The sequence below is a fragment of the Ostrinia furnacalis genome, unplaced genomic scaffold (genome assembly GCF_004193835.3).
Source record: "Ostrinia furnacalis isolate ACB-3 unplaced genomic scaffold, ASM419383v2 OfSCF0373, whole genome shotgun sequence".
NCBI lineage: Eukaryota > Metazoa > Arthropoda > Insecta > Lepidoptera > Crambidae > Ostrinia > Ostrinia furnacalis.
Window position 1 is genome coordinate 523,549 of NW_021130612.1, and position 12,875 is coordinate 536,423.

The window sequence follows — 12,875 nt, forward strand, 5'->3', positions numbered from 1 at the left end:
GTAATTATTGTTCAAATTTGATAAAAAAAACTAAAGCGACTATACCATAGAGATTTAATTAACAAAACTACTCATAACCCACGTAAATTTTGGAAAACGGTCAACGAAATCACTAAATATAAAGCGCCAAAAACTAATAATGTAGCCCTATTAGAAACAAAACCCGAACCTCAGGCCTCAGTCAACTTTGTTAACAATTTCTTCGTCTGTATTGGCGCAAACCTAGCAGACATAATTACAAAGCAATCCAGACACAGAGACTTCAGTACTCTTGATAGTATTTCTAATCATACCCACCTTTCATCTTTTGTTCTGCTGGACACCGATGTAATGGAAGTAGAAAGAGTCCTTATGAACCTAGACTCGGGTAGCTCACCTGGCTGGGACAATATTAGCACGGCCTTCCTAAAGCATGCTAGATTGTTTACTGTTCCCCACATTTCTAGTCTCACTAATCTTTGCTTCAAGATGGGCGTCTTCCCCAGTTCACTAAAGAGATCAGTAGTCACCCCTGTGCACAAGAGTGGGGACAGAGCGGATGCAAATAATTACAGACCTATCTCTGTACTTACCTCAATCTCCAAAATCATCGAAAAAATACTAAATAATAAATTGTTTTTTTATTTTTTTTTTATTTAACAACTTAAAGAAAGTTACATTGAGACAATTACATTTAGATAGCTTTAAAAACCACTAGGGTTTGATGTAAAGCTAACGAGTTTGCAGTGGGTACATTCACAATTTCACATACAATTACATAAATACAGCATAAAAACATTTTAGTATTGTTACAATAGCTTAAGGAAATAGTCCTTCAGCTTATATTTAATATTTTTGACAGTGATTTCTTTCACAAATTCGGGTGGCATGCTATTTATAATCTGGGGCAGTAGGTTAGTTTTCTTGATAAATTTAAAATTCTATCTAACTCACAATATGGTTTTAGGAAGGGTCTCTCGACGCAAGATGCCATTTTAGATCTTACTTCAGTAATAGTCAAAGAGGTTGACGGAGGCAACAAATGTCTTACAGTCTTTTTGGATCTTAAAAAGGCTTTTGACACCGTTTCTGTGCCTATTCTTGTGCACAGGCTTGAGGATATAGGAATAAGAGGCACTCCACTCCTACTATTTAAAAGTTACCTGGAGGACAGAACCCAGGAAGTAAAAATTGACGGCTTCATCAGTGAAAAAGCAACAGTCAACTTCGGAGTCCCGCAGGGAAGTGTCCTCGGCCCAACACTCTTTTTAATATATATAAACGAGTTATGTAATCTCCGGGATGTTGGGGGGAGGATTTTCTCCTATGCGGATGATACTGCTGTGGTGTTTACTGGCAACACTTGGAATGAAGTTCTTGTACGGACTGAGAGGGGCTTGAATATCATATTCAACTGGCTCAGAGATAACCTCCTAACATTAAACATCCAGAAAACTAATTATATTTGCTTTACTCCATCTAACAAATCACAACCTAACAGTAATTTTCAAATAAAAATTCACAATTGTCGAAACCCTGGTAACTTGAACTGTACTTGTCCCCCTATAGATAAAGTCAATCAAACCAAATATCTGGGTGTTATACTTGACCAGCGACTCAGTTGGTACCCACACATGGAGCTCTTAATCAATAGAACCAGAAAGCTCACTTGGGTCTTTAAGTCTCTGAGACAGGTCATGACAAATAAATTAAACAACAAAATCTACATAGCCCTAGCTCAGTCAGTACTTACATATTGTATCCCAATCTGGGGTGGTGCAGGCAAAACCCACGCTCTTGAATTAGAAAGAGCTCAGAGATCCCTCATCAAGGTCATGTATTCTAAACCTTACCGTTTTCCTACGGATAAATTATATCAAATTAGCGGTCTACTTACAATTAGGAAACTTTATATTTTGAACCTTGTACTGAAATGCCATAAATCTTTAACTCATGTCGACCTTACCCACAAGAGAAGGAAAGATGCTGTTGCGCCTGCCCCCACAATACGTACAGTTTTTGCCACAAGGCAATATTTGAGCCAGTCTGCCTTTGTTTACAATAAAATTAATAAATTACTGAATATTTACCCAATGATAACTCATACTTGCAAGGAAACCTTAACTAAATGGTTATATTCACTTAATTATGAGGAGGTTGAAAACCTACTAGTACGAATTATTTAAACAAATTTAATTTTGGTAGTTATTTCGTGTAATGAAATTACATTCATTTAAAATAATCCCGAACATGATGATGAATTATTTTATGTAAGTTATGAAGAATGGAAGTCTAACCTGAACCTAACTAACATTCGTTCAGGGTATTTAAATTAAACGCCGATAAAAATGAAATTACGTTATTACGGTAGTAGGAAGTAATAAGTACTAGAAAACAGTTATCAAGCAGAGAGGAAGAGAAAAGTTGAAGTTACAAGGCAAGAAATAAGAAAATAGCGATTGAGTACTAGGTATTCTAAATACGAGCTAGATTTCGCGGAGCGTGCGCGCGGCCTCTCTGCGTCGGTAGCAAAATCGGACTGATGAACAGAGAAAATCGATGATCCACGATTGAGCGCCGGCCGCCCGATGACGCCCGAAACACGAAGATGGGGAAGTACCTATTCCGTGCGAGCCCGATGTCCGTGCCGCGCGCGAGGCGGTGGTATTATTGTATTCAATTACAAGTCACCGCTCCAAATGAAAGATATGAAATTTTCTTTTAAGATATGAAATTTTGTTTAAGTACTGAAATCAATCGAGTTTAAAAACAAAATCTTGTATCTCCTATCGAAAGTAAAGGAACAGGAATTTGCCAGTGTGTTATTTCTAGGCGTTCAGATTGCGGAATTAAATAAGTTTTATTTTATTAATTACTATCGTAAAAAATGTAAGGAATAACGAATCTGTATGACAATGTAAAGAGCATCTGTCATCTGTTTACAGTACTTTTTAATGCTTAGGTACTACTACCTGTGCTTAACAATTAAAATTACGTTCATTACTCGACTGCGCCAGATGGAGGGTTATGTTTTTCGAGTGTATGTATGTGGGTATGTCTAAACGGCTTGACCGATTTTAGTGTGAGAGGTGTCTTTAGATTCGTCTTAATCGTGAGAGTGACAGTGGCTAGCTATTTCCAAATTTCCCTTCCTACTTAAGACGGGCTTAGGACCGACAAAAATACATAAACTCTCGTAAAAATAAGAAAAGACGGATAACATCATAAAACTTAGAAGTATTTACAATTATTTTAGCTTTTGTCTGTTTAATGAAGTAAAATGTCGTAATAAATTGGCTAATCGCGCGCGAAATTTTAGGTATTGTTGGCGTAGTTAAAAATTTGGAATCAGCTTATTTACAACGATTAATTTTAACCTAATCCTATGTACACAGTTATTTACACTAACCTCAGTAAATGTTCGATGTGACCACCTGACTGAGTGATACAGAGTCTCGCACGGCGTCTACAATTATTTTTAAGATTTTGTAAAACAAACTGGTTTTGTTTGATTGTTTCGAAAGCACTTAAAATCTTTTCTCGTAGCAAATCTACACTACTGATTTCTTCTTGGTAAACTAAGCGTTTTACATCACCCCACAAATAAAAATCCAGTGGTGTTAAGTCTGGGGAGCGTGGTGGCCAGGGAACAGGCCCACCACGCCCGATCCACTGGTTTCCAAACACTCGATTTAGGTAACCACGCACTTGGAGTCCGTAATGTGGTGGTGCTCCGTCATGTTGATAAAACAAGTTTCGGTGATGAGCTAGTGGTATGTCTTCTAACATTTCATTGACTACGTGTTCTAGTAAAGTCTCATATGTAGAACTGTTCAGACGGCCCTCGATGAAATAGGGACCCAATAGCTGGTCACCTAGTATACCAGCCCACACGTTAAGGCTAAAGCGATGTTGGAAAGAATCTCGCTTGATTACATGTGGGTTGTGGTCTCGGTAGGTCCACCAGTGCTCATTGTGGCAATTGTACATACCAACTCGTGTGAACAGACTTTCGTCTGACCATAAAATGTTAGCATCTTCGTGGTCCAGCAACCACTGACAAAAGTTAATTCGGACGGTATGGTCAACTTCGAGAAGGTCCTGGACTGGCTGAAAGTGGAATGGATGTCTACGTTCATATTTCAGCAATCGCCAAACAGTCGTATGGTGAACGCCAAAATGACGGCCGGCTTCTCTGGTACTTGTTCTTGGTTCCCTCTCAAAGTATTCTAGGATGGCTTCTTGTAGGTCCACGTCAAGGCCAACTCTGCCGCCTCGACTACGAACGTGCCATGGTTGTTGAAACTGTCCGTGATCACGAAGTCTTTGAGTAGCTCCGAGCATGATCTCTCTTGTTGGCGTCGGCCGATTTGGGAACATGTTATGAAACATTACAATGGCCTGACGCAAGCTGTTGCCACTTATAGCGTATAACCGCACCATTTCTACCAACTCAAAATTCGAATAATTTTCCGTCATGTCTGCGTGCGCTGCGACACGAGTCGCTTTCGCAGTGTTTTCCGGATGACTGAGGTAAGTACGTGCGCGCGCGGTGTGCCGCGGTTGCCGGCTCCGGACTCCGCGCGACCGTTTGCGCTGGGGACTATTCTGTACTGTAGTGGTCGATTATGAAAATCGTAGAATATTTTTTTTAAAAAAAATTTTTTTTTAAGTAAATTTTTTTTCTGATTTGTGATCAGAATAAGCTACTTAATCAACTCCCTAAATATGGCGGGTATTGAAATCAACACCCTGTATATTGTATCTTGATTTGCGGGGTATGCATCGTACTATGGGGCGTAAAGAAGCCATTAATGCGGAAATTTTTTTCTTAATATGGTCAATATGAACGTTCCATGTTAAGTGGCTATCTAAATAAAGACCTAAATATTTTTCGTGTTTTTTTTCTTGTAATGATGTAGTGAAGATTGTCAATGGGTTGAATGGAGGTATGTGCTTATTCTTCGCTTTAAAAATAATGTATGAAGTTTTAGATGCATTAATTGTTAATAGATTTTGTTGCAACCAGGTTGTGAGAGTGTCAAGATCATGTTGGGCATGTGAGATTAGATTATTCATGGATGGCCCAAAATAGAACAAACAGGTGTCATCAGCGTATAAGGTAATATGACCGTGTAGTCCAATTTTATCTATACTATTTATGTAGATTAGAAATAGCAGGGGGCCTAGTACGGATCCCTGTGGAACCCCGTAATGAATTGGAAGAGTTCTGCTCTGGCTATCGCCGATTTTAACAATTTGTAGCCGGTCATTCAGGTAGGAGGTGAACATTTTGAGTGCGTTGCCACCGATCCCTATCACTGCAAGCTTTCTAAGTAGAAGTTCATGGCTCACGGTATCGAACGCCTTTTGAAGATCTATAAATATACCCAGAACGATATTCTTACGATCAATATTTTGCCTGATTTTAGTAATAAGATCAAGTGTTGCAGCCAAGGTGTTACTTTTAGGTCGAAAGCCAAATTGGCGATCACTAATGAATTCTATGGACTGTAGATATGACTCTAAGCGTTCGTATAAAATCTTTTCTAGAATTTTTGATAGTATGGGTAAGACAGAAATTGGACGATAGTTTCCTGGATCGGTTTTTGTTCCTGATTTGTACACCGGAGTCACTTTGGCTAGTTTTAATGAGTCTGGAAAGTGTCCCTCAGCTAATAAAACGTTCAAACATTCGGTTAATCTATCGATTATTAAGCCCTTGATACATTTAATAGCTTTGGAACTGATACCATCCAGACCAGTGCTACAGTTAGGGTCAAGGCCATCAATGATCCTTGAAACTTCGTCAGCAGTACATGGTTTCAACGACATAAGTCCTGATGTGTTGTTCAGTGTGTTCTGTGATAGATTGGTTTGATGTGTGTTATTAGAATGTAGTGTGATTTTGTTGGCCAGAACAGATCCGATAGTGGAAAAATATTGGTTAAATATATTACAAATACCTTCGGGGTCAGATGATATATTAGTTGATGTTACTAATTTTGGCGGAGCACAGCTGCTTTTCATTTTAAGATTAGATAGATTATTTATGAGACTCCAAGTCTTCTTGGGGTTGTTTTTGCAATCACGGAATTTGCCATAATAATAAGCATCTTTGGTCATTTTGATCTTATTAGCCACTTCCTCTTTTACTCTTGTATATGTGTTTTCTAACGTAGTATTATTCGGGTCTTTTTTATATTCAATCCATAGTTCATTCCTTTGGTTAATAGCATTAAGGATATCTCTGTTGATCCAATCTTTTAGTGGTGGGTTCTGCTTCTTAAACTTGGTTATTTTACTTCTTTCTATATTTATCTTAATTGTTTCTTCTAGTTGCTTAAAATTCATATTATGTGTATTTTCTAAATCTATTTTTTTAACCGATGTATGCAGTTGTTCATAATCCAAAGCTTTGTAGGCAATCCGCTTGATTGGAGGTGGCTTGTATTTCTTCAATGAAAGGTAGATTTGTCGATGATCAGACATTGCGGAATCACACAAAGCAAAATGATAAAGTTCATTTTTTAAATTTGTACTGACGTGATCTAGAATTGATTTCTTTGTTGCAGCTTCTCTTGTAAAAAAATCTTTGTGGATCTTGTTGAGAATTTTGTATCCAGCTTCTTTTAAAGTGTTTTTATATAAGCGTCTTTTTCTACTACTTTCCAGCAAATCTATGTTAAAATCTCCAAAAATTAGCGATCTTTTTCGTTGCTGTAGTTGTATATCAATAGTGTCAATGAAAGTGTTGAGATTTGTATCTCCTGGATAGTAAACGACACCAATGTCAAGGGCGTATTTTTTCAGTTTTATCCAGAGATAGTTATTACCTCCCGAGTAAATTGATTCATCCAGACTATGATTGAGGTCGTTATGTGCGTATATTGAAACACCACCGCCAATCCTGTCAGTTCTATAACTGTAATAATGTGTGTAGTTTTGTAGCTGAAGTCTTAGTGCTTCTTCTTCATTTTTAATCCATGTCTCTGTCAGTAGTATAACGTGTATTGTAGTCGGTATAGATCGGATGAGACATTTCAGTTCGTCAAATTTCCCTTTCGAGCATATACTACGTGCATTCAAATAGAAGAAGTTAAGGCGAGATTTGGCAGTTTGGAGGTCCGAGTAGTTAGTGACGATTTGATAAGTCAATTTGTCAGGGATTGGCGAGGATGTGGGCTCTCGTTTTTTGAGTTGGCTTTAATGANTATCCTCAAATCATGTAGTGGCAAAACGGTTCACAGATTGATAGTTTTTTTTAAATCGAATTACTAATAAATTAGAGAGAAAATGATCATTCAGACAGTTGACTGAAGTATAGACTTTGAAGATTAATAACTTAAAAATTACTTGTTTCTTTCAGATTTTTTTTATTGCACATTATAATTTGGAATGTTTACTTTCAAAATTCATCAGATTTAATGCGAAAAGTACATATTTAGTTTTTCAGCCTCGGTAACATTTGTCATGGAATGACCCATAAGTCAATTTGTCAGGGATTGGCGAGGATGTGGGCTCTCGTTTTTTGAGTTGGCTTTAATGAGTTTTGGTATGCCTTTAATATACTTAATAATTAAGTCAGTCTCACCATCTTGGGAACGACGAGCCAGTTCTTTTTGAAGGTTCAACATAAGCCTCTGTTGGCATGGGGTTTGGTCCGAGTAAATTTTTATTCCTGCTGGTAGATTGGCTTTGCTTCGTAAAAGTTGGATGACTGCGGTTTGAGTGTCAAAGCAGACCTTGATCCGACGGTTCTTCTTGGGATCGTATTTCCCAATACGAAAAATCTTGATTGGAGCCGGCGTATCTTTTACAATGTTTAGTAGAATGTCCATGACCTTAGCCATGTCTAGCGATTGACGTTCTGATGCATTAGAAGATGACTGTTCCTGGATTCCTCCCAAAATAATATTTTTCTGTCTATTGTTGCGCTCTTGAACTTCATTAATTATTTGCTCACTATTTAGCATTTGATAGTTCAGATCAGAGGCTGAGTTGGCAGATGACATTGGGTCGGTGGTTTTAAAATCAGCCAGGTTAGACTCCATTGTTCTCATTTTCTCTTCTCCCTCGGAGATTTTTTTTTCAAGTAATGTTATTTGTGATTTCATTTGGTTCTGTTCCAAGGTAAGGCTCGACATTGACTCTTGGATTTCATTGATTTGTTTTTTCACTTCACTTACATTGTTAGTAAGTAGCGAGAAATTCTGTTCATTCGATGATTTCATATCCGTCAGATGAATATTCATTTCTGAGACATTATCCAAAGTTTTTTGGTTTATAGTAACAAAATTTTCAAGTAGTTTAGAGATTCGTGCCATCTCGGAGCGTAGATCCTGGACGTCTCCACTGCAAGAACAGCCAAGGTCGTGTGGTTGTTTTCTTTTTCTGAAGGTAATCTGCGGGTCCGCTGCTTCGCGACCAATAGTGGATAAATCAGGTGTGGAACGGCACTCTTGCCCCGACGTTGATTTAACAGGTGAATGTAACAGGCTCATTATTGCATAAGCTTGTCCACGGCTCAGTAAAATAATTTCTTACTTGTGTGCGCGCCGTTGTGTTCGGGCACGGGTTCGGGCGATGAGTCAGGCGAGCAGTAGATTCGCGTCGAAAAATACGGGCACTGATTTAAACGAATTTGATTTTTAAAATTTAACGAATACAGTCGAATTTAAAATGCCAAATTATAGATATTTTGTTAAGAAATCGGACACACGTCTGCCTTTGACGGCGTCGAACGACGAACTACCTACCTAATGATAATAATTGATTAGGTTTGATTTAATGTCACTTTTTAAGATTGTACTATAAGTTCTATCGGAAATAAGAGACATTTCTATGTATTTTCCTCTTCTATCAGGGTCATAACAGGGATTAAAAATATTTCTACAAACGTAACAATGATGAACTTGCTAGTAAAATAATACTAAGTTTATTCTATTTGGAGGATTCCTTACAAATAATTGTTTGAAGCTTTTTTTCAGATTATGATACGATCAAGTATTACAGTTATTAGGACAATGTTATCAAAGCTTTTCTTGGGGGAAGCCTCGGGGGAGGCCTTTGTCCAGCAGTGGACGTCAATGAGGGTTTTCGCGTATGAAAAATCCGCCAGATGGCAATACGTAGACGCGAAGTCCAAATGCTGCATGATTGGTTATTTTTGACATGACATTGACAGATATGTCAAAATCCAACAATCACGCAGCAGTCAGACCACACATCCACGTCCCGCCATCTAGCGGATCTTTCATTCGCGAAAACCCTCATTGGCTGAATCGAACGAAGATTTTCTAGACTTATGCCCGTATTCACAAGTAAGTGCAATAAATCGAACGCATAGCGTTGAATAAAGCTCTGTGATTGGTTCGTGTGTCACCCTGTGCGTCCACGCGCACTGTGAGACCTCATAATAATGTTTTGTGATTACGGGCGTAATTGTACGAAATGTAGTCTTGTAAACAACTTAAATGTTTTTGTGAGTAGTATTACTCATTATTATAATATTATGGTAATATAGTAAAAAAATAAGAAACGAGTACTCTATAGCAAGTATCCTCGACTACTCTTATTTTATTTTTATTTTATTTATTAGGACAACCAACAAGACAAACACGCATACATGAAATTACTATAACTAAAAGTGCTTAAAACTAAGTGCTGTCTTATTAATGATTAAAAAAAATAAAATTCGCCAGTAACGCCACCTACACCATTAGGTTGGTACTAACCAGTATCTCATGCTCTCGCTTGAACCTATTGTGCTTTAAGTACCTTGAACAGTTCATACCAAATAGTGAGTTTAAATTCCGCTAGATGTCGCATGGTGCAGAAAAGACAAAGATTGTGATCTCACTCAATAATCCTATTAATTTATTTAAATTACTTATTATTCGATTATGAAAATTATATTTATTCAATTCATAACCTATACTTTGTAAAGTATTCATTACAAGATCCTTTTAATTAAAATTATTGCTTTGAGAATTGCGTTCTAAATTGTGAACAATCCATGTTCCATGACTAAGGGTGGATTCGACCAAAAAACAAGAGTAAATATTAATATCAGAATAAATCGTCAGTTAATCGACATTTTGACATATTTCCCATACTGAAACTGTCAATTTGCCAGTTATACCAGGACTTATTCTCACATAAAAGTTTGGTCGAATCGAGCCTAAAAAGAAAATAATATAGACATGCAAGTCAAAACTATGTACAATATTATTTAAGAACTTTTGTACCAACATGAAGCAATAAACAATGTTTCATTTGATTTGAAGCCACCTCTATTTACCCCAGGGATTGTGCAAGCCGATTATGAAATTGCCTGTTGCGTACCAACAGGCACCTAGGGATAAAGGGCAAACAAGTTCAAACAACCCGCTATTGCCATGTAGGGTGGGGGATGTGCGCTTTTGTTTCTCTCTGATTGCTGTATGGTGCCAATGAAAGGTAGCAATAATGAAGATCAAGAAAGGTAGAAATACAATGGGTAGAAAGGTAGGGATGTCTATCTTTCTTTCATTCATTCTATCATTGCAAGTATCTTTCCATTGGATTTGGGTAAGAAGCTTCTAACTTACAATGGGCTTTTTTGACCGGATTTCAAGAAATTTGTTACTTTCAGGAAGTAAAACACATTATATTGAGCTTTTTTTAGGAAAAAAGTATTTTTTTTTATGTTAGGTAGCCTTTTAGGGCGACTAAATGCCGATTGATGTTAAAACTAAGAAACCAACCTTTCTTATTTTTACATGTCATTTAAACTTAATACTGTTTATTTCATTTATTATGTACTAGCTGTAGCCCGCGGCTTCACCCGCGTGAAATTTAGTTCGTTTGTCATAAATTATAGCCTACATATGTTATTCTGGGTTATAAACAACAATACTGTAAACTTTTATCAAAATCTGTTTAGTAGTCTTTGCGTGAAAGAGTAACAAACATCCAGACATCCATACAAACTTACGCATTTATAATATTAGTAGGATCATAACTACAGTTGAATTAGTTGAGCACATTAGTTAACCAACAAATTAATTACTTCATTTACTATTAAACTAACATAATAACGCATGTTGTAATCAATCGCGGAAATTAATCTTTCTGTGGTAGGTTGATCTGCGACCGTTAACAGTGATGGAGACCATAGTAAAGTCAGCACATCAAGGTAAACGATATAGCATCTTATGTAGAGTTGTAATAGATGTTATTTTGCAATTAAAATGTAGGTAATTTCTGATGTCGACAGTACGGGAAGCCATTAGATTTTTATTGTTTTAGGACAATATTTTTTTCGATGTCAAAACCTACTTCAGCGAAGAAATCGTTGCGTGTTCTTTTCATCTCCTGTTCGTAAAAGCTTGGAAATTATATTTCCTTTACACAGGACCGGGATAGATTGTCATTTACCTATTGTTTTATGTTTTTAAACTGTAAAATGTAAAATAAAAGATACCTTCTTTTGTTTCTTTCGCAACAAGTACCTAAGTAATAAAAATAATAGTTGGAATTATGTTTAGTTTAAATTGTTCTTTACGTAACATAATAACATTAAACTCTACATAAATGTTGCCTAACAGTACTTTTAATTTGTTTTTATTTAGTTTAAAAAGTTAATTTCACTGGAAATGTTATCTATGCCGTAATTATAAGTCTTGAAAATTGAAAGGAGTACCTACCCTAAGCAATTGATAAAAAGTGGAGTTAGCGTGACCCTATAATGCATTTTTAATTAGTTCGCAATTTGCATAGAATTAACACCCTTACAACATCAAACACAAATGCAAAATAACATTCTGCAGCTATATTACACTTGCTCTACCGTACTTAACAAACACATTGCCTTTGAACCCTGATCGTCAACAATGTTATCCGCCCGAAATAGGCATGTCAACTAACTCGACTATAGTAAAGTAAGCAGGTTTCGCCAAAGAAAACTCCATTGAAAACCGGGGGTTCGCCTGCCTCGGGCGAACGCGGCAGTCTAATTCCGACCGCCACGCTCGTTGCTCGCGCGCGCTCGTCTCTCCGCGACTCCGCGCAATTAAAGAAACAATGGACACACGTCACTAATAGGTAAAAACATTTTTTTTATCATCCAATTGTTCCAGCAATTCTCCCCACACACGTTGACCGTGAACGCACTGTAAAACAATTTGTTTACCAATGTTTACGTTTGTAATTTCCAACGGTCTCTCACGGGTTTTCTTCCCGGACTTGCGGATTATTTACTTAAAGATTAACGACTGTTTTATTGCGGGTAGTGCGGTTCTGTTTTTCGTAAGCTTCGACTGTAGTTGTAATATTTTCGTGAGAAAAATCTGTTTAAAAACAATCTGCACTGGGAATTGTTTATCCAATTAGTTTGGTATTAATTTTGCTCATACCAAAAACGCTTGAACATCAAATAGTTTCTACGAAGAAAATGTTTTAAAAGCTCCTAGTGCAAGCTCAAATAATAGAGCTTTTAGCTTATGAGTGGCAATATGAATTTGAAATGAGCTTAGAGTGCAGAGCAGTAAATAAGGGTGAATTTTAAGTCTCCCAGCAACAAACAAACTTAAAAGCCGGTTTTCTCCCAATATTGTTATTAGATTTTCTTTATTATTATTATGTTTTGAGTTTATCTTAGATCTAACTGAACCACAGTAATAGTACTAAATTGACAGTTATTTTATGATATTATTATCGAATTCCTAGACCTTTTTATATCCACAAAATTAAATTGAAACCACCGTAATTAGATGATGTTTCCAACTACTCGTAATTACAATTAGAGCTTTTTTAAGGTTAGATAATTAGAATTATTGTAAGAAACTTTTTAAAAGAAATTAATTATTAACAACTGCCGACATTACCGTTAATTATTGTATTTGAAAAAACTT

At 36.7% G+C, this 12,875-nt stretch overlaps 2 protein-coding genes across 3 annotated transcripts in view; one reads left to right on the forward strand and one right to left on the reverse strand.

Moving 5' to 3' along the window:
* Nucleotides 1-7,089: 7,089 nt before the first annotated feature.
* LOC114361602 (uncharacterized) lies at nucleotides 7,090-8,722 on the reverse strand. 2 transcript variants are annotated; one of them, XM_028316710.1, is made up of 2 exons: nucleotides 7,493-8,722; nucleotides 7,090-7,156 (listed from the first exon to the last, which is right to left on the reverse strand). In XM_028316710.1, the coding sequence occupies exons 1-2, from the start codon at nucleotides 8,481-8,483 to the stop codon at nucleotides 7,134-7,136; spliced, it is 1,014 nt and encodes a 337-aa protein (XP_028172511.1). In that variant the 5' UTR covers nucleotides 8,484-8,722; the 3' UTR covers nucleotides 7,090-7,133. The 2 variants fall into 2 exon arrangements, with proteins under 2 accessions (XP_028172511.1, XP_028172502.1); XM_028316701.1 differs by having other exon boundaries at nucleotides 7,091-7,138; nucleotides 7,475-8,722.
* A 3,242-nt stretch (nucleotides 8,723-11,964) lies between these two features.
* Nucleotides 11,965-12,875, forward strand: part of LOC114361372 (uncharacterized) — a 43,738-nt gene continuing 42,827 nt past the window's right edge. Inside the window, exon 1 of the mRNA XM_028316369.1 lies at nucleotides 11,965-12,066. The gene's annotated coding sequence lies outside the window, so the exon portion shown is untranslated. The remainder of the gene's footprint in view (nucleotides 12,067-12,875) is intronic.